We start from the raw sequence: 27,535 nt of genomic DNA, 5'->3' as shown, positions 1-27,535 counted from the left end.
TCGGAGGAAGCTGTTATTACACCAATTACGAATGAAAAAGAGACATTTGCTTATGCTGAAGCGCCGGTGCGTTAACAGCAACACCAAATCGAAAAGCAAGAGAATTTTTCTAGCCCAAGATATTGAATTCATTTGGTTCCTAAGCGATTGTGTAATGAACGTGTTCTCTGGTGTTGTCCCAATCAACAAGAAAGAACTGCAACAATTCGAACCTCAACTATGACAACTATCTGAAAAATATTTCAGTGCGCTGGAAAGAAGTAAATTATTCCAGACAACGAGAGGGTGTTCTCTGATTCAACTAATTGCCAGACCTTGTCTAGATTATCTACAGAAAAATGCCAACTGAGGAATTTGTGCTCATTCCTCGCAACATGTTTACAACTGGAAAACCCCATGTTTCGCAAATATTAAACAATCCACTAACAAAAAACAAGTGGAAACAACTATCGCTTCTACAGAGAACTTCAAAACAAGAGCCACCGGAAGCGGTCAAACAGCAGAACACAGACCAACAAACAGATGACGTCATGGTTTCCGATGAAGAAGAAACGCAACAAAGTATCCCAGACGACACTAAACGAAAAGAGTTTGATGAAATCAGTCAGAGTGTGATCGATGATATAGATTTTCTCGATAAAGACAAATTTGGAAATGCAAAAACAATTTTGAAGAAAATCAACGGATCACTCAACATTTCACTGGACTTTGAAGGTAAAATCCTGATTAATGGAAGGAACACCGACATTCCAGCATCAACTTTCCTCTACGCATTACAACAAACATCATCAAAACTTTTGCCTGACGATTATCAAGTATTGAATTATTTGAACTTTGCACCACATCTCACTTGTAATACATACGCAAATAAGTTCATAAAAGTTCCGAAAGAGCAAAAACTACGTCAGTTTCCAGATGGAGCAGCCAGTGAACAGAAACCTGCTATCGAGAGAGCAGAAAAAACAGAGACTGCTAGCTTTGATGAGGAAGGCTTCGCAGACGCAGAAGAAGAAATTAAAACGCCAACAGACTGGAAAACTCCATTCAGCGGAAATCAAAAAACTAAATAAAGTTTACACGAAACGAAAAAGCAGCATTTGAAATTGTTGCTAACATAAAAGAGGAAAGTGGCTTTTCCCACAAAAAAATTGAAAAATTCCTTCAATCGAAGAACTCATGTACTAAATATCGTCAATTCCGGAAAAGTTTTCCACGATTGAAGGTAGTTGCTTACAGAATAAACGAAATCTGGTCCATGGATGTAGCCTATATGGACAAAAAAGCCAAGCACAACAATGGAGTCAAATACCTATTGATTGCAGTTGACGTTTTCTCACGCTATTTACGTGTTCAACCTCTCAGAACGATGTATTTGAAGGATTGCGTTGAAGCCTTGAAACAAATGATAAAGACGAAACAACCAGAGAAAGTGTGGACAGACAAAGACACCGAATTCAAGGGCGAGTTCAAAACATTCTGTGAAAACAAAAAGATTCATTTGTATACAACCGAAAACGAAACCAAATCTGCGTTTGCGGAAAGAAATATTCGATCACTTAAAAACATTATATACAGATACTTGGAAGAAAAATGGTCTTGGAACTATATAAAGGAGCTTCCCAATTTCGTAAATATCATTAACTGTCGTGTTAACCGCGTTACAAAGTTAGCCCCAAATAAACTATTCAAAAAACATGAACCATTTTAAATTTCGATTGCTTTGGACAACAATAAATATAAACCACGATTCGAAGAGGGGGACCTGGTACGAATAGCAAAACCAGACGATACCTTCAGAAATAGTTACACTCAGAATTATACAGACGAAGTTTTCACAGTACTAAGATTGGCTACAACAAGTCCACCTATCTACAATCTGATTGACGCAAACAACGTTAAAATCCTAGGGAAATATTACGAACCGTAATTAGTACAAGTTGATGCGTTAAACACAGGAGAGGAGCAATGATTTCTAACAGCAATGAGTTTACAATTGACTTGTTATCAAATGCATCAATGGACGTTTTTAATGAAAATACTATGGCATCATTTCGGAACCAATTATCACAACCGATGCACTTACAAGGAGAATGGCAAGTAGCATTGACATCTCTATCTTTTACATCAAACATCAACAACGTAAACTCTGGAGAAATAGTTGTTCACAAGAATTCAATGACCAATCCAAATGAGTCGAGTAACCGATCAGGACAACTCAGAAAAATTCGGACTGGTGTTTACATCAGCTGGGAAGATCTAGTCTCGGAGATTGTTCGATACATGATAACGCAAAAGCTTGTGTTAACATTTGGGGAAAATGAAGGATTGTCGTTTCAAGACGATGAAATTCCCAGCATTCTTGGTTTCAAGGGGACCCCGGACCCTGCACACAATGGTTTTGTTCACATTGGTTACAAGACAAACTTCAGAAATGGGACCCCGAACACTCTTAACAGACATTTTGGTATTTTCCCTGTTGATATAACATGTGGTTCACAGCTTATTTTTGTGTACCTTGATATTATTGAGTATCAACATTTGGGTGACTCAAGTGCACCCATTCTCAAAATCATTGAATCGGAGAGACGTCTGAGAAACGGTAGCCTCAACACAGTAGCACCTATTCACCATAAAACCTATACAAACTTGGAATACAAGCGTTTACTTTCAAATAATATCCAGAGCATCAAAGTTGAGCTGAGAAGTGAAACTGGGAAATTGATCCCTTTCACTGGAATTGGTAAAGTTGTTATAAGTCTCAAATTCTAGAGAACAAGCTAACTGATGGAAGCCTATTATAATAATCAAGGATCCAATTCAATACCCCATTTCTCAGGACATTATAGACAAAGAGGAAGTGGATTCGGCGCATTAGCTGCTGGCATTGGTCGTGTTGCATTACCCCTAGCCCGACGACTTATTTGGCCAGCAGCAAAAACAATTGGAAGAGAATTGCTAGTGCAACGTGCACCAGAGTTATTAGAATTTGCAACAAAAAAGAAATCAGCGAAGCAAGCTCTGAAAAGTACAGTTGCAAAAAAAGCTAGAAAACAAATCGGAGGAGCACTTCAACGAGGACGATAAACAATCTATCGAAGGAGGTCGAAGAAGAAAGCATACAAAAAGCAGTCTCCATCAAAGAAAAAGATCATTTCGCGAAAAACGAAGCCACAAAGGAGTCGAACAAATTTCTTCTCAAAAGTAAAAAATGCGTACTAACATTGTTATTCCCACAGAGGCAAAACATAGCTCATTGAACTTGTTTGAGAAATCTCCCCTTCTTATAACATTTGATCAATCGTTCGAGCAAAAAACCGGACCTTTGTACTCGCCCACTGGATCTTCGTTAGAGTTTGAAATAGTCGGTGACAGAAATAACTTCATCGACCTACAGAAAATTTATCTGGAAATCAAATTTCGAGTTGTTCGAAATAATGGAACCGATTTACGCTTCACCACGGGAGATGCCAACAACAGTGACACGCAACATCTAGTCAATAATGTCTTACATTCCCTTTTCGCCGATTGCACAGTGTCAGCAAACGGCATCAAAATTTCTTCCGCCAATGGTCACTACGCACACAAAAGTTTCATTGAAACAGAATTTTCTCATGGATCGGATGCGAAAAAAACCTGGCTGAAATGTCAAGGATATGATTATGAAGCAGACCCAACAGGCGTCCCAGCCGCTACAATCACAGCTCGACAAGAAACTGTGAGAAGATCTGCTCAACTCACACTGTATGGAAAAATAGCTACCGATTTCTTTTCATGCGAGAAGCATCTAACGAGTGGAGTAACGCTGCGAATTTCTTTTCGACGACCACAGGATGACTTTGGGATTGTGAGTGAAGACGGGGCTAAACACTATAAAACCAAAATCGATGAAGCAAATTTGTTCGTGCGAAAAATGACAGTCTCCGATATCGTGCTTGGTGCAATCGAGAAAACACTTCTCAAGACACCTGCCCATGTACCGCTATAATGAAGTTATTTCGAAAGTTTTTCTAGCAACAGCTGGGCAACAGAGCTGGAAGCAGGAGGATATTTTCACAAAAGAACCTATTGGTAGACTAATAGTTGCCATGTGCCGCAGAGATGCGTTCATCGGTACTAATACGCTCAACCCATTTTCATACCGGAAGTTTGATTTGAATGAAATAATAATTTACCGTAATGGGTTCGCCACAGCTGGTACACCAATGTCAACAACTGATAATAAACGACTATAATAGAACTCAATGGCTGCACTAGCTTATGTAGAAAATGGTCACGGGATATCTCTATCTGATTTTCCTAACCATTACATTATGGTGTTTGATCTCACCAGCACTCAAGAAGCCACGCATGATTTTATTCATCCCGAGTTAACAAACTCTTCATTATCTGTGGAACTCAAGTTCGGTGCAGCGTTGCCCCGCAACATTGAAATTTTATTTCTCGGGGAGAAATGTTCAACAGTTTATATCAATTCTTCGAGAAACGTTTCCAAAAACGCTCTTCCTATAATCTAATGGATGAAGCTAAAATATTCAAATTGACTCTACAACCAACTCATTTGCTATCGTTAACGCTTCACCAGCCTCTTCACCAGGATCTAATTGGATTGTGCTTGCAAAGAGATATGCCTACCCAATAACCTACTTTGCCGAACCGCTGGCATTAGCTCTCTATTCATATAAACACATATCAGACCGATTTCGACAAAGCACTAATGATAGCATTATAGTGGACCTCATGGAAGACAGACGTGACACAAATAAACCCCTACAAAGTGCATACTCTCAAATGTGTGGACTTTATTGCATCTATATAGCGCATTGTGTTCTCAATGATAATTTTCCATTCATTCCCAATATCAATGAAATTCAGCTGTTGTCTTTTATAAAACATATGAAGTAAACAATTATACACGCTTTCTTTTTTAGTTAGGTCAATGACTCACTAAACAAAAATTCACCTTCATAAAGAACTAAATTCCCCCTCCCCTGGAAAAACAAACAAAATCGTTCGACTATGACAAAAACGTTGATGGCTTGTAAACATATTCAAGTTCTTCAGACTTGTGTTGATGGCTTGTAAACAAATTCTTCAGAGTTTTGTCTGGACAAGAGTGCGCTATGTAAACAAAAAGTAACGCTACCAGGTTGAATTGCGTCACTGTAACGCGATGGCCCCTCGACAAAAACGTCCTCGGAAAGAAGTGCATAAGATCTATCCTCAAGCAAACTCATTCGAGTGCACTGAATGTGGTTTCACCACGAAAAGCCTGTATACCTAACAGGACACATGACTGTGCAGCATGCGGCGACCAGTCCACGATACTGCATATACTGTCAAAAATGTTTTCCACGTGACGCTGATTATCTTGAGCACATGAACACTTTCCACGGTCTACCAGCTTGGAGTGTAGACGTAAACAACCTACAGGACTCAGGCATCATACCAAGCGAACGCGCTTTCGGCGATACACTGAAAGTCTATGAGATTACCGTCGGGTCAAGAGACGTTGATCTATTACACGCTATGCAGCTAAAACGACGAGAAATTGAAAATATTATCAACATTAGTGTTCAGCAACACTCACAAAAAGTTCAGTTCAACTCAGTTATCGATCTCGTCAAACCCATGAAAACCGATGATGATCTATCATCAAGCCAGCCCGATAGAATTCCGATTCATGTTGCATCAAAAATGGACCGAGTGGATTTCGGTGGTCTTGCAGATAAAACCTTCCATGCACTTGTAGAACAGATGCTCCTAGCGCTCAACAATTTTGCTTCCCATGGTAGCGGTTGGACTCTCAACCAAATGGTCAATATTGAAACCCGATTAGCAAATTAAACCAATAAGGGCATCGTCATATTTGGCGCTTCCAGGCAATCTAGCTCGCACATGTTCTCTACTGAATATCAGACACCGAGAAGACGAGAATTGTTTTCTGTATTGCTATACTGCCACCTACCATTTGAAGTTTTGCCCTCGACTTCTTCCTCCTGGTTTACCGGCACACAGGATAACCAGCCCAGTAACATATGGGCAGGACAACCCGCTTGCAAAACAAGCAGATGGTGTGTTTGACATGCCTATGGGCTTCCACCAGATGACTCGCTTTGAAGAGCTAAACAATGTCTTCGTCAACGTTTTTCGTTAAGTTAAAAATCTTTCTTTTCGAAAAACTTTATAAAACTAAAAAGAAGATTATGTCACAAAAGCAAATGAGGGAAAAAAGATAAAAAACAAAAAAAGGTTGAATATTTTAGCTACGCTGAAAACGGACTGATACCATTCCGAGTTTCAAAAAAAACAGAACTGTGAATTCAACATGGACCTTCTTCTTCTTAGCGATGGTCAAATTAATCACTACGTTTTAATCAGAAACTTGCGATCTCTTATTCATAAAGTCAAGGAACGAGTAGTGAGAGCAGATAATCATATTTGTAGAAACTGTTTTCATGTTTGCACCTCAAAAGAACGATATGAAAAACATTTAGAACTTTGCTGGAAGAACAAACCAGCAATCGTGCGTATGCCAAAAATCACAACGTTTTACTACAAAAAGTTTCAGTTCCGTTGGTTTGCTCCAATTGTTGGCTTTTTTGATTTGGAGTCAATAATTGAACCTGTCTCAGGATGTCAAAACAACCCAACCAAATCAGAAACAAGAACAATAGAAGTACGTAAACCGTGTAGCTATGCAATGTTGTTTGTGGCTCAAAACCAAACTGAACCGTTTCATTTTGAATGTTTGACAGGACCGAAGGTCATGGAACAATTTGTTCAGTCTTTGGAAACCATAGCAGAACAAGTTTACAGTGTTAAACAGCAACACAAATATTTCTCTGGCCAGCCTCTCATCGCGAAAGAAGATGCCGCCAATTGTTGGATATGTGAAGAACCATTGGAACACAATTTCAATAACCCGACAGTTCTAGATCATTGTCACTTCACTGGAGAATTCCTCGGTTGGGCGCATAACACTTGTAACATCAACAGGAGGTTTCTCAACTATACTCCGCTATTTGCACACAATCTCTCAAACTACGATCTTCACCATGTAATTATCGCTCTCCAGGGTAGCAACATGAGGAATACTGTATCAATTGTTCCGAATACAGATGAGAAATATATAGCTCTGGAAATTGGGGTTCTAGTCTACAACCGTCAGGGCAAGAATGGAGTAATCAAACCGGTGTATGAGTATATCAGGCTACTAGACTCATTTCTTTTCATGGCCTCGTCATTAGATTCTCTAGCACAAAACTTACCCTCTGATCAGTTTACTTTGCTAGAACATCACTTTAAGGATTGGCCAGAAAGTTCAGTGCAAATGTTGAAACGGAAGGGATTTTTTCCTTATTGTTACATTGATAATTTCATTAAGCTTAAAGAGACAGCACTCCCACCACGAGAAAAGTGGATGAATAGTCTCCAACAGTATCGAGTGAGCGTTACAGAAGACGAGTACAAACATGCGCTAGAAGTTTTTGAGAAGTTTCAATGTAAAACAATTGAAGATTACTATAGTTTGTATCTCAAAACTGATGTGTTTCTTCTAGCTGCAGTTATGCTCTGCTTCCGCAAGGTGTGTTACGAAACATACGGACTGGATTGCTGTCAGTACTATACCGCTTCCAATCTCTCTGGTGATGCTATGCTAAAGTTATCTAAAGCGCCTTTGAGACTTCTAAAAGAGAGAGAACAATTGGATATGGTAGAAGGATTGATTCATGGTGATGTAAGCTCGATATACAATAAGCGGTTGGCGGTTGCGAACAACAAATATTTACCAAATTTCAACCCCAAAGCACCCTCAACCTTCATAGTAATGATTGATGCAAACAATTTGTATGGGGCATAATGGAAAAGTTTCCATTGCCATTGAACAATTTTGAGTACACTGACGGAAACTGGGATCCTGAAATTCAAAAAGCGTTCATCCAAAGCGTGTTGGAGACACCTGACGATAGCGATATTGGCTACGTATTAGAAGTGGATTTGTTGTACCCAGATGAACTTCATGATCTTCATTCAGATTTTCCCTTGGCCCCAACAAAACAGAAAGTTGACGCATGCTGGTTGGGTGACTATCAGGAAGAGCTTTTGAATGATATGCAGATGAATGCGCCGCTTTCGGGTAACAAATTGATCCAGACCTTGTTCCCCAAAAAGAACTACATTTTACACTATCAAACATTGAAGCTCTACGTGCAGTTGGGGTTGAAAGTTGAAAAACTACATCGATCACTCGCTTTTAACCAGTCAAAATGGCTAGCGCCATATGTAAAGTTGAACACTCAGAAGCGAAAGCAAGCCAAGAACAAGTTCGAGGAGAACTTCTATAAACTAATGGTGAACAGCGCATTTGGGAAAACGTGTGAGGGGATACGCAATCGCATAAAAGTAAAACTGGCTCGAAGTGAAGAAGAGACACTGAAATGGACCAGCGCTCCACAGATGAAGTCGTTCAAAATCATTGATGAGAACTTGGCAACGATAAGCTTGAATCAGACTGAAATAGAGTGGGACAAACCAACTATCGTAGGTGCTTGCATCTTAGATCTTTCGAAGAAATTCATGTACGACTTCCACTACAATACAATGAAGAAACACTTCAATTGTAAACTACTGTACTCGGACACGGACTCGTTTGTTTATGAATTTTTCTCAAACGACTTCTTCGCAGACTTGAAGCGGAAAACCACAGTGAAGGAACTTTTCGATTTCTCAAACTTTCCAAATAATCACGAGATGTACTATCAAAGCAACGCGAGGAAGACACTAAAATTTAAAGATGAGATGGGAGGCAAGATGATTTCTGAGTTTGTTGGGTTGAAGCCGAAGCTGTATTCCATCAAACTGGCAGATGGTTAGTCAACTTTTTTTCAAAACCTAAAAAAGTCAAGAAAACAACAAAAAGCAGAATGAGCAAAAAATAACCGGATAAAAAGTAAGAAGAGACCTAGGATTAGATTTCCAAGAAAAAACTTAAGAAAAAATGTGAAAAACAAAAACTAGAATGCACGAACTTCTATTTTAGGTCTTGCAAAGCAGTCGGCGAAAGGTGTGACGCAAGACGACAGGCGCATGATGACACATGAACAATACAAACAAGTTCTCACAGGAGGAGAAACTGTTCGACTTATCAACACCAGAATTGCCTTGAGCAAACACCAACTAATGACAGTTGTGTGCAACAAGAAGTCACTCTCGGGATACGATATTTTGAACGACAAGATCACAACTCTACCATTTGGCCACCACGCTCTGTGCGAGGAAATGTTCATGCGTAACGTAGTACAGGATCCATATTGGGGTTCGAGTGACGAGGAAGAAACTGTTGTACACGTTGCCGAGTCATTAACGCCAGAAAGTCAACTACCAACTCAATACACAGGTCCACAAATGTCAGCAGAATTCTGGTCTCCGCCTGATCCCGGTCTCAACTAGCGTGTTTACAGTGACGATGAGCTTGAAGCGGACATTGCAGATTTTGCAAATCTGACACAACAAGTGATTGAGAACGAAATTGAAAGATGTTCCTGTATAGACGATCAGGCTGCTGAATCAAGTTCGTCGCCTAGTCTTCTAGACCCAAGACCCGTATCCCCCATTCATGTTTCTATTAACTCATCAACAGAAGAGCAACCCATCAACCATCCCGGACCCTCCAAAAGTGTGAAAAAGTGCGCAAAACGAACGCTGGAGTTGATATGAGACAAAGAATCTATCAATGTAGATAGAATAAAGAAATGGAGAGTAGTACAAATTGACTCTGATATTGACGACAATTAACTTCTGTGACAGAACTTTGCTTTAGTTTTTGTGACTTGTGTTTTGTTTTTTCCGGCTTGATGGAAATAAAAAATCTTTTCAACTCGAGTTACAGAAAAATTGTACTGTATAAGTCTTCTAAAGGTCCCGCATAGGCAGTTGATCATTTAATATCGAAGTCTTTTTTACCCTCAGTACCTTCAATCCATAGTATAATTCTTTAGAAGTTCTTACAATACAAACTGATCAATTAATATCTAAGACATTTTTGCCCACAGTACCCTCAATCCATAGTATAAGTCTTTTAAAAGCTCCCATATAAGCAGTTGATCAATTTATATATAAGTCATTTTTATCCTCAGTACCTTCAATCCATAGTATATGTTTTTTAAAAGCTCCCATATAAGCAGCTAATCAATTTATATCTAAGTCATTTTCATTCTCACCACCTTCAATCCATATTATAAGTCTTTTAAAAACTCCGATGCTAGTAGCTGATCAATTTATATCAAAGTCATTTTTGTCCTCAATACCTTCAATCCATAGTATAAGTCTTTTAAAAGCTCCCACATAAGCAGTTTATCAATTTATATTTATGTCATTTTTATCCTCAGTACCTTCAATCGATAGTATATGTTTTTTAAAAGCTACCATATAAGCAGTTGATCAATTTATATCTAAGTCATATTTGTCCTCGGTACCTTCAATCCATAGTATAAGTCTTTTAATAGCTCCCATATAATCAGTTTATCAATTTATATCTAAGTCATTTTCATCCTCACTACCTTCAATCCATAGTATAAGTCTTTTAAAAACTCCCAAACTAGTAGCTGATCAATTTATATCTAAGACATTTTTGTCCTCAATACCTTCAATCCATAGTATAAGTCTTTTAAAAGCTCCCACAAAAGCAGTTGATCAATTATTATCTCAGTCATTTTTGTCCTCAGTACCTTCAATCCATAGTTTAAGTCTTTTAAAAGCTCCCATATAAGCAGTTGATTAAATTATATCTAAGTCATTTTTATCCTCAGTACCTTCAATCCATAGTATAAGTCTTTTAGAAGCTCCCATACTAGTAGCTGATCAATTTATATCTAAGACATTTTTGTCCTCAGTACCTTCAATCCACAGTATAAGTCTTTTAAAAGCTCCCATATAAGCAGTTGATCAATTTATATCAAAGTCATTTTCATCCTCACTACCTTCAATCCATAGTATAAGTCTTTTAAAAACTCCCATACTAGTAGCTGATCATTTTATATCTAAGACATTCTTGTCCTCAGTACCTTCAATCCATAGTATAAGTCTTTTAAAAGCTCCCATATAAGCAGTTGATCAATTTATATCTAAGTCATTTTTATCCTCATTACCTTCAATCCATAGTATAAGTCTTTTAAAAGCTCCCACATAAGCAGTTGATCAACTATTAACTAAGTCATTTTTGTCCTCAGTACCTTCGATCCACAGTATAAGTCTTTTAAAAGCTCCCATATAAGCAGCTGATCAATTTATATCTAAGTCATTTTCATCCTCACTACCTTCAATCCATAGTATAAGTCTTTTAAAAACTCCCATACTAGTAGCTGATCAATTTATATCTTAGACATTTTTGTCCTCAGTACCTTCAATCCATAGTATAAGTCTTTTAAAAGCTCCCACATAAGCAGTTGATCAACTATTAACTAAGTCATTTTTGTCCTCAGTACCTTCAATCCACAGTATAAGTCTTTTAAAAGCTCCCATATAAGCAGTTGATCAATTTATATATCTAAGTCATTTTCATCCTCACTACCTTCAATCCATAGTATAAGTCTTTTAAAAACTCCCATACTAGTAGCTGATCAATTTTTATCTAAGACATTTTTGTCCTCAGTACCTTCAATCCATAGTATAAGTCTTTTAAAAGCTCCCATATAAGCAGTTGATCAATTTATATCTAAGTCATTTTTATCCTCATTACCTTCAATCCATAGTATAAGTCTTTTAAAAACTCCCATACTAGTAGCTGATCAATTTATATCCTAGACATTTTTGTCCTCAGTACCTTCAATCCATAGTATGAGTCTTTTAAAAGCTCCCACATAAGCAGTTGATCAACTATTAACTAAGTCATTTTTGTCCTCAGTACCTTCAATCCACAGTATAAGTCTTTTAAAAGCTCCCATATAAGCAGTTGATCAATTTATATCTAAGTCATTTTCATCCTCACTACCTTCAATCCATAGTATAAGTCTTTTAAAAACTCCCATACTAGTAGCTGATCAATTTATATCCTAGACATTTTTGTCCTCAGTACCTTCAATCCATAGTATGAGTCTTTTAAAAGCTCCCACATAAGCAGTTGATCAACTATTAACTAAGTCATTTTTGTCCTCAGTACCTTCAATCCACAGTATAAGTCTTTTAAAAGCTCCCATATAAGCAGTTGATCAATTTATATCTAAGTCATTTTCATCCTCACTACCTTCAATCCATAGTATAAGTCTTTTAAAAACTCCCATACTAGTAGCTGATCAATTTATATCAAAGACATTTTTGTCCTCAGTACCTTCAATCCATAGTATGAGTCTTTTAAAAGCTCCCACATAAGCAGTTGATCAACTATTAACTAAGTCATTTTTGTCCTCAGTACCTTCAATCCACAGTATAAGTCTTTTAAAAGCTCCCATATAAGCAGTTGATCAATTTATATCTAAGTCATTTTCATCCTCACTACCTTCAATCCATAGTATAAGTCTTTTAAAAACTCCCATACTAGTAGCTGATCAATTTATATCAAAGACATTTTTGTCCTCAGTACCTTCAATCCATAGTAGAAGTCTTTTAAAAGCTTCCATATAAGCAGTTGATCAATTTATATCTGAGTCATTTTCCTCCTCACTACCTTCAATCCATAGTATAAGTCTTTTAAAAGCTCCCATACTAGCAGCTGATCAATTTATATCGAAATCTTTTTTGTCCGCAGTACCTTCAATCCATAGTATATGTCTTTTAGAAGCTCCCATATAAGTAGTTGATCAATTTATATCTAAGTCATTTTTATCCTCACTACCTTCAATCCATAGTATAAGTCTTTTAAAAGCTTCCATACTAGTAGCTGATCAATTTATATCTAAGTCATTTTTGTCCTCAGTACCTTCAATCCATAGTATAAGTCTTTTAAAAGCTTCCATACTAGTAGCTGATCAATTTATATCTAAGTCATTTTTGTCCTCAGTACCTTCAATCCACAGTATAAGTCTTTTAAAAGCTCCCATATAAGCAGTTGATCAATTTATATCTAGATCATTTTCATCCTCACTACCTTCAATCCATAAAATAAGTCTTTTAAAAACTCCCGCGTAAGCAGTTGATCAATTTATATCTAAGTCATTTTCCTCCTCACTACCTTCAATCCATAGTATAAGTCTTTTAAAGCTCCCATACTAGCAGCTGATCAATTTATATCTAAATCATTTTTGACCTCAGTACCTTCAATCCATAGTATAAGTCTTTTAAAAGCTCCCATATAAGCAGTTGATCAAATTATATCTAAGTCATTTTTATCCTCACTACCTTCAATCCATAGTATAAGTCTTCTAAAAGCTTCCATACTAGTAGCTGATCAATTTATATCTAAGTCATTTTTGTCCTCAGTACCTTCACTCCATAGTATAAGCCTTTTAAAAGCTCCCACATACGCAGTTGATCAATTATTAACTAAGTCATTTTTGTCCGCAGTACCTTCAATCCACAGTATAAGTCTTTTAAAAGCTCCCATATAAGCAGTTGATCAATTTATATCTAATTTCTTTTCATCCTCAGTACCTTCAATCCATAGTATAAGTCTTTTAAAAGCTCCCAGATAAGCAGTTGATCAATTATTAACTAAGTCCTTTTCATCCTCAGTGCCTTCAATCCATGGTATAAGCGTTTAAAAAGCTTCCGCGCTATCAGATGGAAATGAAAAAAGTAGCTGATGTTTATTGCCAAACAACAATTCCTCTTTGTCTCGAGAAAATTAGGAACATGTTCATAGTTACCTCCGTAGATCATCTGTGTCGATTGTAGCAATCTGTCATAATCTACCCTGCAACTGATCTAAGTGTCTAAGTAAACTCAGTGAGTGTTTGTGAATGGTGGTGCGTGTTAAAACTTTGTGAACCGGTGCCGTCTAATTTTCGCAATGGGGTGTCTCTAAACCAGCAAGGTCCGCTTCTCAATCATTGGGGTTGCCAAAGTTAAGAAGGCAAGGAGTTTACTGGCGTCAAGCGAGTACAGTTCCTGCTACTCTTCAGACTGTTTATCTCAAGACTTTGTACTCTAGACAAGATATTAAAATTAATTCCCAATATATATAGAATTTATCAACAAACAAAAATATAAAGGTGAGCAACATCAGAAATTGGTGATGAATTAAAATGCCATGAGACAAAGAGGAGAGTTTTGAAATATAAAAACCCAAAAAAAACTGGACAAAAAGATGTAATACTTAAAAGGACTGACTGAATTATTCCTTTTCTGCAGTGGGTTTCCAACTTGCTCTCCTCGTTGCTCTCCACCTTGCTCTCCGCTTCGCACTCCCTTTTGCTCTCCACACTACTTTGTTCGGCCACAAAAATGTCACCAATACCCTTGATATGAAAAAGTTAAAGCTCGCTTAGATAACCAGCAAGTAACTTAGGATCCAAAACACAAGTTATTTTTCACCAATACTCTTGATATGTACAAGTTGAAACTCGCTTAGGTATCCACTAGGCAGCTTAGGATCCAATACACAAGTTACTGTTAATTGTTACCTTCATTATTGAAAGTCAAAACTTGATTAAATACCGCTTGAGGAAAATTTTTTTCTGCTTGACAACTCATTGATAAAAATGTCAGCTGTCTATTGTCAAAAATTACAACTCAGTTTCTCTGGAACGGTTCAGCAGAATTATCTTTATTAGCTTTACCTAAGGTTGAAAATAATCGTACCAAATTTTATTTAAATTTGAAACATCGCTTCAAAAGATTGTTTGCTAAGGTTTTCACAACTCTGGGTCTTTGAGTTCGTTGAGTCTTTTTTCTATTTTTCTTCAAACGGAACCGAGATCGCGAAACTTGCGCTAATATTGCTCTTAGTTCGCTCTGGTTGTCGATCGTAGGCTGTATATAATCACAGTCTATGTTTTCCTGGTCATTGTTTGTCGGGTCTTGTTGTGAGTTGTCAGTCATGATCAAATTAGAGTCGAGATTTTCAACAATTTCTGTAACCAATATTGGTTCCTGTTGCTCGTCAAGATCTCCTTCATCATCAGATAGGAAAACGAGAAGCACCACCTCTCACTCGTCATGCTCGTCCGGGACTCTGTCTCTATTGGAGCGTGTTGAAGGTAAACAGGTGGAACAACTGCATGGATTGAGATCAATGAAGCCAGTGTTTTGACAATGTTCCATTTCTGAGTTTGACTTTTTTAAAAATTTGCCAAACTTCAAGATCCTAGCTATTCAAAAACATTGACCTTGCAAAAGGTTTTAGGAACACTTCAAACCATTTTTCGATCACTATTTATGTTTGATACAATTCGAAAGGCTCAAAAATATAAAATTCAAAAACATAGGTTTGCCAAATTTTTGTCAACCGTGTCAATTTGCTGATGATAAGCCAAAATAAAGAATCAAAAATTGGTTTCTTTTACTTTGGAATGTTATGCGATGAAGTGTGAGAAAAATGATTAAACAAGAATTGTATCTCAGTTGTCTAGACAAAACTCAAAGGTATTTGAAAAATGTACGCCGGTTCTCTGTTGATATTGTTGTCTGAATTTACCGAAGTCGATGATTAGTACCTAAACAATACGGGAAGTAACAAACTTTTGAACTATGGGGGTCCCTTATACTGTTCTCGGTAAAATTAGACAACATCGAAACTTATGACCAGGTAGTTTTAAAACTCTTAACAGAATAAATAGAACGGGCTTCGTCATTGTTAGTCCAAAACAATAAAGCTTATGAACAGTGGCTAGATTGTAAAGCGCTTTAACTGAATAAATAGAACAATAATTATATGAGTTCAAGCGGAGAACGAAAGTAACCAATTTATTCAGCTTAGTTATAAACACTGGTTAGACGAGGTTGCAAAGGGATGTAAACAAAAAGAACAAACAGTTAAACGAGTTCAAGCGGAGAACAGAATTCAGCTAAATGTTCGGAGTACCGAAAGTCAAAAAGTCGAAAAAAATATCTAATATGAATATTAATACCATACCCCTCCCTTGGATGGTGGGATCAATTCTAAAATTTTTTGAAAATTTGTATTTTCGGCCAAAAATGAGGGGGTCGGTTTTTTACAGTGCGTGACCCCCCCCCCCCTGGTACTACTACTAGTCAATTACTTATACTACAATTGTATACTACTATAATTAGTTATCCTAATATAGTTTGGATCCTAAGCTACCTAGTGGATACCTAAGCGAGTTTTAACCTGTACATATCAAGGGTATTGGTGAAAAATAACTTGTGTATTGGATCCTAAGCTACCTAGTGGATACCTAAGCGAGTTTTAACTTGTACATATCAAGGGTATTGGTGAAAAATAACTTGTGTATTGGATCCTAAGCTACCTAGTGGATACCTAAGCGAGTTTTAACTTGTACATATCAAGAGTATTGGTGAAAAATAACTTGTGTATTGAATCCTAAGCTACCTAGTGGATACCTAAGCGAGTTTTAACTTGTACATATCAAGAGTATTGGTGAAAAATAACTTGTGTATTGAATCCTAAGCTACCTAGTGGATACCTAAGCGAATTTTAACTTGTACATATCAAGGGTATTGGTGAAAAATAACTTGTGTATTGGATCCTAAGCTACCTAGTGGACACCTAAGCGAGTTTTAACTTGAACATATCAAGGCTATTGGTGAAAAATAACTTGTGTATTGGATCCTAAGCTACCTAGTGGACACCTAAGCGAGTTTTAACTTGAACATATCAAGGCTATTGGTGAAAAATAACTTGTGTATTGGATCCTAAGCTACCTAGCGGATACCTAAGCGAGTTTTAACTTGCACATATCAAGGGTATTGATGAAAAATAACTTGTGTATTGGATCCTAAGCTACCTAGTGGATACCTAAGCGAGTTTTAACTTGTACATATCAAGAGTATTGGTGAAAAATAACTTGTGTATTGAATCCTAAGCTACCTAGTGGATACCTAAGCGAGTTTTAACTTGTACATATCAAGGGTATTGGTGAAAAATAACTTGTGTATTGGATCCTAAGCTACCTAGTGGACACCTAAGCGAGCTTTAACTTGAACATATCAAGGCTATTGGTGAAAAATAACTTGTGTATTGGATCCTAAGCTACCTAGTGGACACCTAAGCGAGTTTTAACTTGAACATATCAAGGCTATTGGTGAAAAATAACTTGTGTATTGGATCCTAAGCTACCTAGCGGATACCTAAGCGAGTTTTACCTTGCAAATATCAAGGGTATTGATGAAAAATAACTTGTGTATTGGATCCTAAGCTACCTAGTGGATACCTAAGCGAGTTTTAACTTGTACATATCAAGGCTATTGGTGAAAAATAACTTGTGTATTGGATCCTAAGCTACCTAGTGGACACCTAAGCGAGTTTTAACTTGAACATATCAAGGCTATTGGTGAAAAATAACTTGTGTATTGGATCCTAAGCTACCTAGCGGATACCTAAGCGAGTTTTAACTTGCACATATCAAGGGTATTGATGAAAAATAACTTGTGTATTGGATCCTAAGCTACCTAGTGGATACCTAAGCGAGTTTTAACTTGTACATATCAAGAGTATTGGTGAAAAATAACTTGTGTATTGAATCCTAAGCTACCTAGTGGATACCTAAGCGAGTTTTAACTTGTACATATCAAGAGTATTGGTGAAAAATAACTTGTGTATTGAATCCTAAGCTACCTAGTGGATACCTAAGCGAGTTTTAACTTGTACATATCAAGGGTATTGGTGAAAAATAACTTGTGTATTGGATCCTAAGCTACCTAGTGGACACCTAAGCGAGTTTTAACTTGAACATATCAAGGCTATTGGTGAAAAATAACTTGTGTATTGGATCCTAAGCTACCTAGTGGACACCTAAGCGAGTTTTAACTTGTACATATCAAGAGTATTGGTGAAAAATAACTTGTGTATTGAATCCTAAGCTACCTAGTGGATACCTAAGCGAGTTTTAACTTGAACATATCAAGGCTATTGGTGAAAAATAACTTGTGTATTGGATCCTAAGCTACCTAGTGGATACCTAAGCGAGTTTTAACTTGTACATATCAAGAGTATTGGTGAAAAATAACTTGTGTATTGAATCCTAAGCTACCTAGTGGATACCTAAGCGAGTTTTAACTTGTACATATCAAGAGTATTTGTGAAAAATAACTTGTGTATTGAATCCTAAGCTACCTAGTGGATACCTAAGCGAGTTTTAACTTGTACATATCAAGGGTATTGGTGAAAAATAACTTGTGTATTGGATCCTAAGCTACCTAGTGGACACCTAAGCGAGTTTTAACTTGAACATATCAAGGCTATTGGTGAAAAATAACTTGTGTATTGGATCCTAAGCTACCTAGTGGATACCTAAGCGAGTTTTAACTTGTACATATCAAGAGTATTGGTGAAAAATAACTTGTGTATTGAATCCTAAGCTACCTAGTGGATACCTAAGCGAGTTTTAACTTGTACATATCAAGGGTATTGGTGAAAAATAACTTGTGTATTGAATCCTAAGCTACCTAGTGGATACCTAAGCGAGTTTTAACTTGTACATATCAAGGGTATTGGTGAAAAATAACTTGTGTATTGGATCCTAAGCTACCTAGTGGACACCTAAGCGAGTTTTAACTTGAACATATCAAGGCTATTGGTGAAAAATAACTTGTGTATTGGATCCTAAGCTACCTAGTGGACACCTAAGCGAGTTTTAACTTGAACATATCAAGGCTATTGGTGAAAAATAACTTGTGTATTGGATCCTAAGCTACCTAGCGGATACCTAAGCGAGTTTTAACTTGCACATATCAAGGGTATTGATGAAAAATAACTTGTGTATTGGATCCTAAGCTACCTATTGGATACCTAAGCGAGTTTTAACTTGTACATATCAAGAGTATTGGTGAAAAATAACTTGTGTATTGAATCCTAAGCTACCTAGTGGATACCTAAGCGAGTTTTAACTTGTACATATCAAGGGTATTGGTGAAAAATAACTTGTGTATTGGATCCTAAGCTACCTAGTGGACACCTAAGCGAGTTTTAACTTGTACATATCAAGAGTATTGGTGAAAAATAACTTGTGTATTGAATCCTAAGCTACCTAGTGGATACCTAAGCGAGTTTTAACTTGTACATATCAAGGGTATTGGTGAAAAATAACTTGTGTATTGAATCCTAAGCTACCTAGTGGATACCTAAGCGAGTTTTAACTTGTACATATCAAGGGTATTGTTGAAAAATAACTTGTGTATTGGATCCTAAGCTACCTAGTGGACACCTAAGCGAGTTTTAACTTGAACATATCAAGGCTATTGGTGAAAAATAACTTGTGTATTGGATCCTAAGCTACCTAGTGGACACCTAAGCGAGTTTTAACTTGAACATATCAAGGCTATTGGTGAAAAATAACTTGTGTATTGGATCCTAAGCTACCTAGCGGATACCTAAGCGAGTTTTAATTTGCACATATCAAGGGTATTGATGAAAAATAACTTGTGTATTGGATCCTAAGCTACCTAGTGGATACCTAAGCGAGTTTTAACTTGTACATATCAAGAGTATTGGTGAAAAATAACTTGTGTATTGAATCCTAAGCTACCTAGTGGATACCTAAGCGAGTTTTAACTTGTACATATCAAGAGTATTGGTGAAAAATAACTTGTGTATTGAATCCTAAGCTACCTAGTGGATACCTAAGCGAGTTTTAACTTGTACATATCAAGGGTATTGGTGAAAAATAACTTGTGTATTGGATCCTAAGCTACCTAGTGGACACCTAAGCGAGTTTTAACTTGAACATATCAAGGCTATTGGTGAAAAATAACTTGTGTATTGAATCCTAAGCTACCTAGTGGATACCTAAGCGAATTTTAACTTGTACATATCAAGGGTATTGGTGAAAAATAACTTGTGTATTGAATCCTAAGCTACCTAGTGGATACCTAAGCGAGTTTTAACTTGTACATATCAAGGGTATTGGTGAAAAATAACTTGTGTATTGGATCCTAAGCTACCTAGTGGACACCTAAGCGAGTTTTAACTTGAACATATCAAGGCTATTGGTGAAAAATAACTTGTGTATTGGATCCTAAGCTACCTAGTGGACACCTAAGCGAGTTTTAACTTGAACATATCAAGGCTATTGGTGAAAAATAACTTGTGTATTGGATCCTAAGCTACCTAGCGGATACCTAAGCGAGTTTTAACTTGCACATATCAAGGGTATTGATGAAAAATAACTTGTGTATTGGATCCTAAGCTACCTATTGGATACCTAAGCGAGTTTTAACTTGTACATATCAAGAGTATTGGTGAAAAATAACTTGTGTATTGAATCCTAAGCTACCTAGTGGATACCTAAGCGAGTTTTAACTTGTACATATCAAGGGTATTGGTGAAAAATAACTTGTGTATTGGATCCTAAGCTACCTAGTGGACACCTAAGCGAGTTTTAACTTGTACATATCAAGAGTATTGGTGAAAAATAACTTGTGTATTGAATCCTAAGCTACCTAGTGGATACCTAAGCGAGTTTTAACTTGTACATATCAAGGGTATTGGTGAAAAATAACTTGTGTATTGAATCCTAAGCTACCTAGTGGATACCTAAGCGAGTTTTAACTTGTACATATCAAGGGTATTGGTGAAAAATAACTTGTGTATTGGATCCTAAGCTACCTAGTGGACACCTAAGCGAGTTTTAACTTGAACATATCAAGGCTATTGGTGAAAAATAACTTGTGTATTGGATCCTAAGCTACCTAGTGGACACCTAAGCGAGTTTTAACTTGAACATATCAAGGCTATTGGTGAAAAATAACTTGTGTATTGGATCCTAAGCTACCTAGCGGATACCTAAGCGAGTTTTAATTTGCACATATCAAGGGTATTGATGAAAAATAACTTGTGTATTGGATCCTAAGCTACCTAGTGGATACCTAAGCGAGTTTTAACTTGTACATATCAAGAGTATTGGTGAAAAATAACTTGTGTATTGAATCCTAAGCTACCTAGTGGATACCTAAGCGAGTTTTAACTTGTACATATCAAGAGTATTGGTGAAAAATAACTTGTGTATTGAATCCTAAGCTACCTAGTGGATACCTAAGCGAGTTTTAACTTGTACATATCAAGGGTATTGGTGAAAAATAACTTGTGTATTGGATCCTAAGCTACCTAGTGGACACCTAAGCGAGTTTTAACTTGAACATATCAAGGCTATTGGTGAAAAATAACTTGTGTATTGAATCCTAAGCTACCTAGTGGATACCTAAGCGAATTTTAACTTGTACATATCAAGGGTATTGGTGAAAAATAACTTGTGTATTGGATCCTAAGCTACCTAGTGGACACCTAAGCGAGTTTTAACTTGAACATATCAAGGCTATTGGTGAAAAATAACTTGTGTATTGGATCCTAAGCTACCTAGTGGACACCTAAGCGAGTTTTAACTTGAACATATCAAGGCTATTGGTGAAAAATAACTTGTGTATTGGATCCTAAGCTACCTAGCGGATACCTAAGCGAGTTTTAACTTGCACATATCAAGGGTATTGATGAAAAATAACTTGTGTATTGGATCCTAAGCTACCTAGTGGATACCTAAGCGAGTTTTAACTTGTACATATCAAGAGTATTGGTGAAAAATAACTTGTGTATTGAATCCTAAGCTACCTAGTGGATACCTAAGCGAGTTTTAACTTGTACATATCAAGAGTATTGGTGAAAAATAACTTGTGTATTGAATCCTAAGCTACCTAGTGGATACCTAAGCGAGTTTTAACTTGTACATATCAAGGGTATTGGTGAAAAATAACTTGTGTATTGGATCCTAAGCTACCTAGTGGACACCTAAGCGAGTTTTAACTTGAACATATCAAGGCTATTGGTGAAAAATAACTTGTGTATTGGATCCTAAGCTACCTAGTGGACACCTAAGCGAGTTTTAACTTGAACATATCAAGGCTATTGGTGAAAAATAACTTGTGTATTGGATCCTAAGCTACCTAGCGGATACCTAAGCGGGTTTTAACTTGCACATATCAAGGGTATTGATGAAAAATAACTTGTGTATTGGATCCTAAGCTACCTAGTGGATACCTAAGCGAGTTTTAACTTGTACATATCAAGAGTATTGGTGAAAAATAACTTGTGTATTGAATCCTAAGCTACCTAGTGGATACCTAAGCGAGTTTTAACTTGTACATATCAAGAGTATTGGTGAAAAATAACTTGTGTATTGAATCCTAAGCTACCTAGTGGATACCTAAGCGAGTTTTAACTTGTACTTATCAAGGGTATTGGTGAAAAATAACTTGTGTATTGGATCCTAAGCTACCTAGTGGACACCTAAGCGAGTTTTAACTTGAACATATCAAGGCTATTGGTGAAAAATAACTTGTGTACTGGATCCTAAGCTACCTAGTGGATACCTAAGCGAGTTTTAACTTGTACATATCAAGGGTATTGGTGAAAAATAACTTGTGTATTGGATCCTAAGCTACCTAGTGGATACCTAAGCGAGTTTTAACTTGTACATATCAAGAGTATTGGTGAAAAATAACTTGTGTATTGAATCCTAAGCTACCTAGTGGATACCTAAGCGAGTTTTAACTTGTACATATCAAGAGTATTGGTGAAAAATAACTTGCGTATTGAATCCTAAGCTACCTAGTGGATACCTAAGCGAGTTTTAACTTGTACATATCAAGGGTATTGGTGAAAAATAACTTGTGTATTGGATCCTAAGCTACCTAGTGGACACCTAAGCGAGTTTTAACTTGAACATATCAAGGGTATTGGTGAAAAATAACTTGTGTATTGGATCCTAAGCTACCTAGTGGATACCTAAGCGAGTTTTAACTTGTACATATCAAGGGTATTGGTGAAAAATAACTTGTGTATTGGATCCTAAGCTACCTAGTGGATACCTAAGCGAGTTTTAACTTGTACATATCAAGAGTATTGGTGAAAAATAACTTGTGTATTGAATCCTAAGCTACCTAGTGGATACCTAAGCGAGTTTTAACTTGTACATATCAAGAGTATTGGTGAAAAATAACTTGTGTATTGAATCCTAAGCTACCTAGTGGATACCTAAGCGAGTTTTAACTTGTACATATCAAGGGTATTGGTGAAAAATAACTTGTGTATTGGATCCTAAGCTACCTAGTGGACACCTAAGCGAGTTTTAACTTGAACATATCAAGGCTATTGGTGAAAAATAACTTGTGTATTGGATCCTAAGCTACCTAGTGGATACCTAAGCGAGTTTTAACTTGTACATATCAAGGGTATTGGTGAAAAATAACTTGTGTATTGGATCCTAAGCTACCTAGTGGATACCTAAGCGAGTTTTAACTTGTACATATCAAGAGTATTGGTGAAAAATAACTTGTGTATTGAATCCTAAGCTACCTAGTGGATACCTAAGCGAGTTTTAACTTGTACATATCAAGAGTATTGGTGAAAAATAACTTGCGTATTGAATCCTAAGCTACCTAGTGGATACCTAAGCGAGTTTTAACTTGTACATATCAAGGGTATTGGTGAAAAATAACTTGTGTATTGGATCCTAAGCTACCTAGTGGACACCTAAGCGAGTTTTAACTTGAACATATCAAGGGTATTGGTGAAAAATAACTTGTGTATTGGATCCTAAGCTACCTAGTGGATACCTAAGCGAGTTTTAACTTGTACATATCAAGGGTATTGGTGAAAAATAACTTGTGTATTGGATCCTAAGCTACCTAGTGGATACCTAAGCGAGTTTTAACTTGTACATATCAAGAGTATTGGTGAAAAATAACTTGTGTATTGAATCCTAAGCTACCTAGTGGATACCTAAGCGAGTTTTAACTTGTACATATCAAGAGTATTGGTGAAAAATAACTTGTGTATTGAATCCTAAGCTACCTAGTGGATACCTAAGCGAGTTTTAACTTGTACATATCAAGGGTATTGGTGAAAAATAACTTGTGTATTGGATCCTAAGCTACCTAGTGGACACCTAAGCGAGTTTTAACTTGTACATATCAAGGGTATTGGTGAAAAATAACTTGTGTATTGGATCCTAAGCTACCTAGTGGACACCTAAGCGAGTTTTAACTTGAACATATCAAGGCTATTGGTGAAAAATAACTTGTGTATTGGATCCTAAGCTACCTAGCGGATACCTAAGCGAGTTTTAACTTGCACATATCAAGGGTATTGATGAAAAATAACTTGTATATTGGATCTTAAGCTATCTGCTGGTTACCTAACCGAGTTTTAACTTGTACATATCAAGGGTACTGATGAAAAATAACTTGTGTTTTGGATCCTAAGTTACTTGCTGGTTATCTAAGCGAGCTTTAACTTTTTCATATCAAGTGTATTGGTGACATTTTTGTGGCCGAACAAAGTAGTGTGGAGAGCAAAAGGGAGTGCGAAGCGGAGAGCAAGGTGGAGAGCAACGAGGAGAGCAAGTTGGAAACCCACTGCAGAAAAGGAATAATTCAGTCAGTCCTTTTAAGTATTACATCTTTTTGTCCAGTTTTTTTTGGGTTTTTTTATTTCAAAACTCTCCTCTTTGTCTCATGGCATTTTAATTCATCACCAATTTCTGATGTTGCTCACCTTTATATTTTTGTTTGTTGATAAATTCTATATATATTGGGAATTAATTTTAATATCTTGTCTAGAGTACAAAGTCTTGAGATAAACAGTCTGAAGAGTAGCAGGAACTGTACTCGCTTGACGCCAGTAAACTCCTTGCCTTCTTAACTTTGGCAACCCCAATGATTGAGAAGCGGACCTTGCTGGTTTAGAGACACCCCATTGCGAAAATTAGACGGCACCGGTTCACAAAGTTTTAACACGCACCACCATTCACAAACACTGACTGAGTTCACTTAGACAATTAGATCAGTTGTAGGGTAGATTATGACAGATTGCTACAATCGACACAGATGATCTACGGAGGTAACTATGAACATATTCCTAATTTTCTCGAGACAAAGAGGAATTGTTGTTTGGCAATAAACATCAGCTACTTTTTTCATTTCCATCTGATAGCGCGGAAGCTTTTTAAACGCTTATACTATGGATTGAAGGCACTGAGGATAAAATGACTTAGTTAATAATTGATCAACTGCTTATGTGGGAGCTTTCAAAAGACTTATGTACTATGGATTGAAGGTACTGAGGACAAAAATGTCTTAGATATAAATTGATCAGCTACTAAAATGGAAGATTTTAAAAGACTTATACTATGGATTGAAGGTAGTGAGGATGAAAAGGACTTAGATATAAATTGATCAACTGCTTATATGGAAGCTTTTAAAAGACATATAATATGGATTGAAGGTACTGAGGATAAAAATGTCTTGGATATAAATTGATCAACTGCTTACGTGGGAGTTTTTAAAAAACTTATACTATGGATTGAAGGTAGTGAGGATGAAAATGACTTAGATATAAATTGATCAACTGCTTATATGGGAGCTTTTAAAAGACCTATACTGTGGATTGAAGGTACTGAGGTCAAAAATGACTTAGTTAATAATTGATCAACTGCGTATGTGGGAGCTTTTAAAAGACTTATACTATGGATTGAAGGTACTGAGGACAAAAATGACTTAGATATAAATTGATCAGCTACTAGTATGGAAGCTTTTAAAAGACTTATACTATGGATTGAAGGTAGTGAGGATAAAAATGACTTAGATATAAATCGATCAGCTACTAGTATGGGAGCTTTTAAAAGACTTATACTATGGATGGAAGGTAGTGAGGAGGAAAATGACTTTGATATAAATTGATCAACTGCTTATATGGAAGCTTTTAAAAGACTTATACTATGGATTGAAGGTACTGAGGACAAAAATGTCTTAGATATAAATTGATCAGCTACTAGTATGGGAACACTAAAAAGACTTGTACTATGGATTGAAGGTAGTGAGGATGAAAATGACTTAGTTAATAATTGATCAACTGCTTATATGGGAGCTTTTAAAAGACTTATACTATGGATTGAAGGTACAGAGGACAAAAATGACTTAGATATAAATTCATCAGCTACTAGTATGGGAGCTTTTAAAAAACTTATACTATGGATTGAAGGTACTGAGGATGAAAATGACTTAGATAAAAATTGATCAACTGCTTATATGGGAGCTTTTAAAAGACTTATACTATGGATTGAAGGTACTGAGGACAAAAATGTCTTAGATATGAATTGATCAGCTACTAGTATGGGAGTTTTTAAAAGACTTATAGTATGGATGGAAGGTAGTGAGGATGAAAATGATTTAGATATAAATTGATCAGCTGCTTATATGGGAGCTTTTAAAAGACTTATACTATGGATTGAAGGTACTGAGGACAAAAATGTCTTAGATATAAATTGATCAGCTACTAGAATGGGAGCTTTTAAAAGACTTATACTATGGATTGAAGGTACTGAGGACAAAAATGTCTTAGATATGAATTGATCAGCTACTAGTATGGGAGTTTCTAAAAGACTTATAGTATGGATGGAAGGTAGTGAGGATGAAAATGATTTAGATATAAATTGATCAGCTGCTTATATGGGAGCTTTTAAAAGACTTATACTATGGATTGAAGGTACTGAGGACAAAAATGTCTTAGATATAAATTGATCAGCTACTAGAATGGGAGCTTTTAAAAGACTTATACTATGGATTGATGGTACTGAGGACAAAAATGTCTTAGATATGAATTGATCAGCTACTAGTATGGGAGTTTTTAAAAGACTTATAGTATGGATGGAAGGTAGTGAGGATGAAAATGATTTAGATATAAATTGATCAACTGCTTATATGGGAGCTTTTAAAAGACTTATACTGTGGATTGAAGGTACTGAGGACAAAAATGACTTAGTTAATAATTGATCAACTGCTTATGTGGGAGCTTTTAAAAGACTTATACTATGGATTTAAGGTACTGAGGACAAAATTGACTGAGATATAAATTGATCAGCTACTAGTATGGGAGCTTTTAAAAGACTTATACTATGGATTGATGGTACTGGGGACAAAATTGACTTAGATATAAATTGATCAGCTACTAGTATGGAAGCTTTTAAAAAAACTTATACTATGGATATAAGGTAGTGACGATAAAAATGATTTAGATATAAATTGATCAGCTGCTTATATGGGAGCTTTTAAAAGACTTATACTATGGATTTAAGGTACTGAGGACAAAAATGACTGAGATATAAATTGATCAGCTACTAGTATGGGAGCTTTTAAAAGACTTATACTATGGATTGATGGTACTGGGGACAAAATTGACTTAGATATAAATTGATCAGCTACTAGTATGGAAGCTTTTAAAAAAACTTATACTATGGATATAAGGTAGTGACGATAAAAATGATTTAGATATAAATTGATCAGCTGCTTATATGGGAGCTTTTAAAAGTCTTATGCTATGGATTGAAGGTACTGAGGATGAAAATGACTTCGATATAAATTGATCAACTGCTTATATGGGAGCTATTAAAAGACTTATACTATGGATTGGAGGTAC

General features: G+C 36.4%; 2 protein-coding genes across 3 annotated transcripts in view; one reads left to right on the top strand and one right to left on the bottom strand.

Annotated features, from left to right (window-relative positions):
- Nucleotides 1–27,535, bottom strand: part of LOC142358564 (uncharacterized) — a 319,087-nt gene that overhangs the window by 139,121 nt on the left and 152,431 nt on the right. The gene's annotated exons all lie outside the window — the stretch shown is intronic.
- Nucleotides 3,209–3,985, top strand: LOC142334869 (uncharacterized protein F54H12.2-like). Its single transcript, XM_075383195.1, has one exon. The coding sequence runs from the start codon at nucleotides 3,209–3,211 to the stop codon at nucleotides 3,983–3,985; it is 777 nt and encodes a 258-aa protein (XP_075239310.1).

The sequence above is a fragment of the Convolutriloba macropyga genome, chromosome 2, assembly GCF_964194025.1.
Source record: "Convolutriloba macropyga chromosome 2, txConMacr16.3, whole genome shotgun sequence".
Taxonomy (NCBI): Eukaryota; Metazoa; Xenacoelomorpha; order Acoela; family Convolutidae; genus Convolutriloba; species Convolutriloba macropyga.
Note: the sequence above shows the minus strand (reverse complement) of the source record. Positions and strands in the feature narration are given on the sequence as shown.

Bases quoted from the DNA above. Each gene is read 5' to 3' on its own strand.
- LOC142334869 (XM_075383195.1), top strand. From the start codon at position 3,209: ATGCGTACTAACATTGTTATTCCCACAGAGGCAAAACATAGCTCATTG.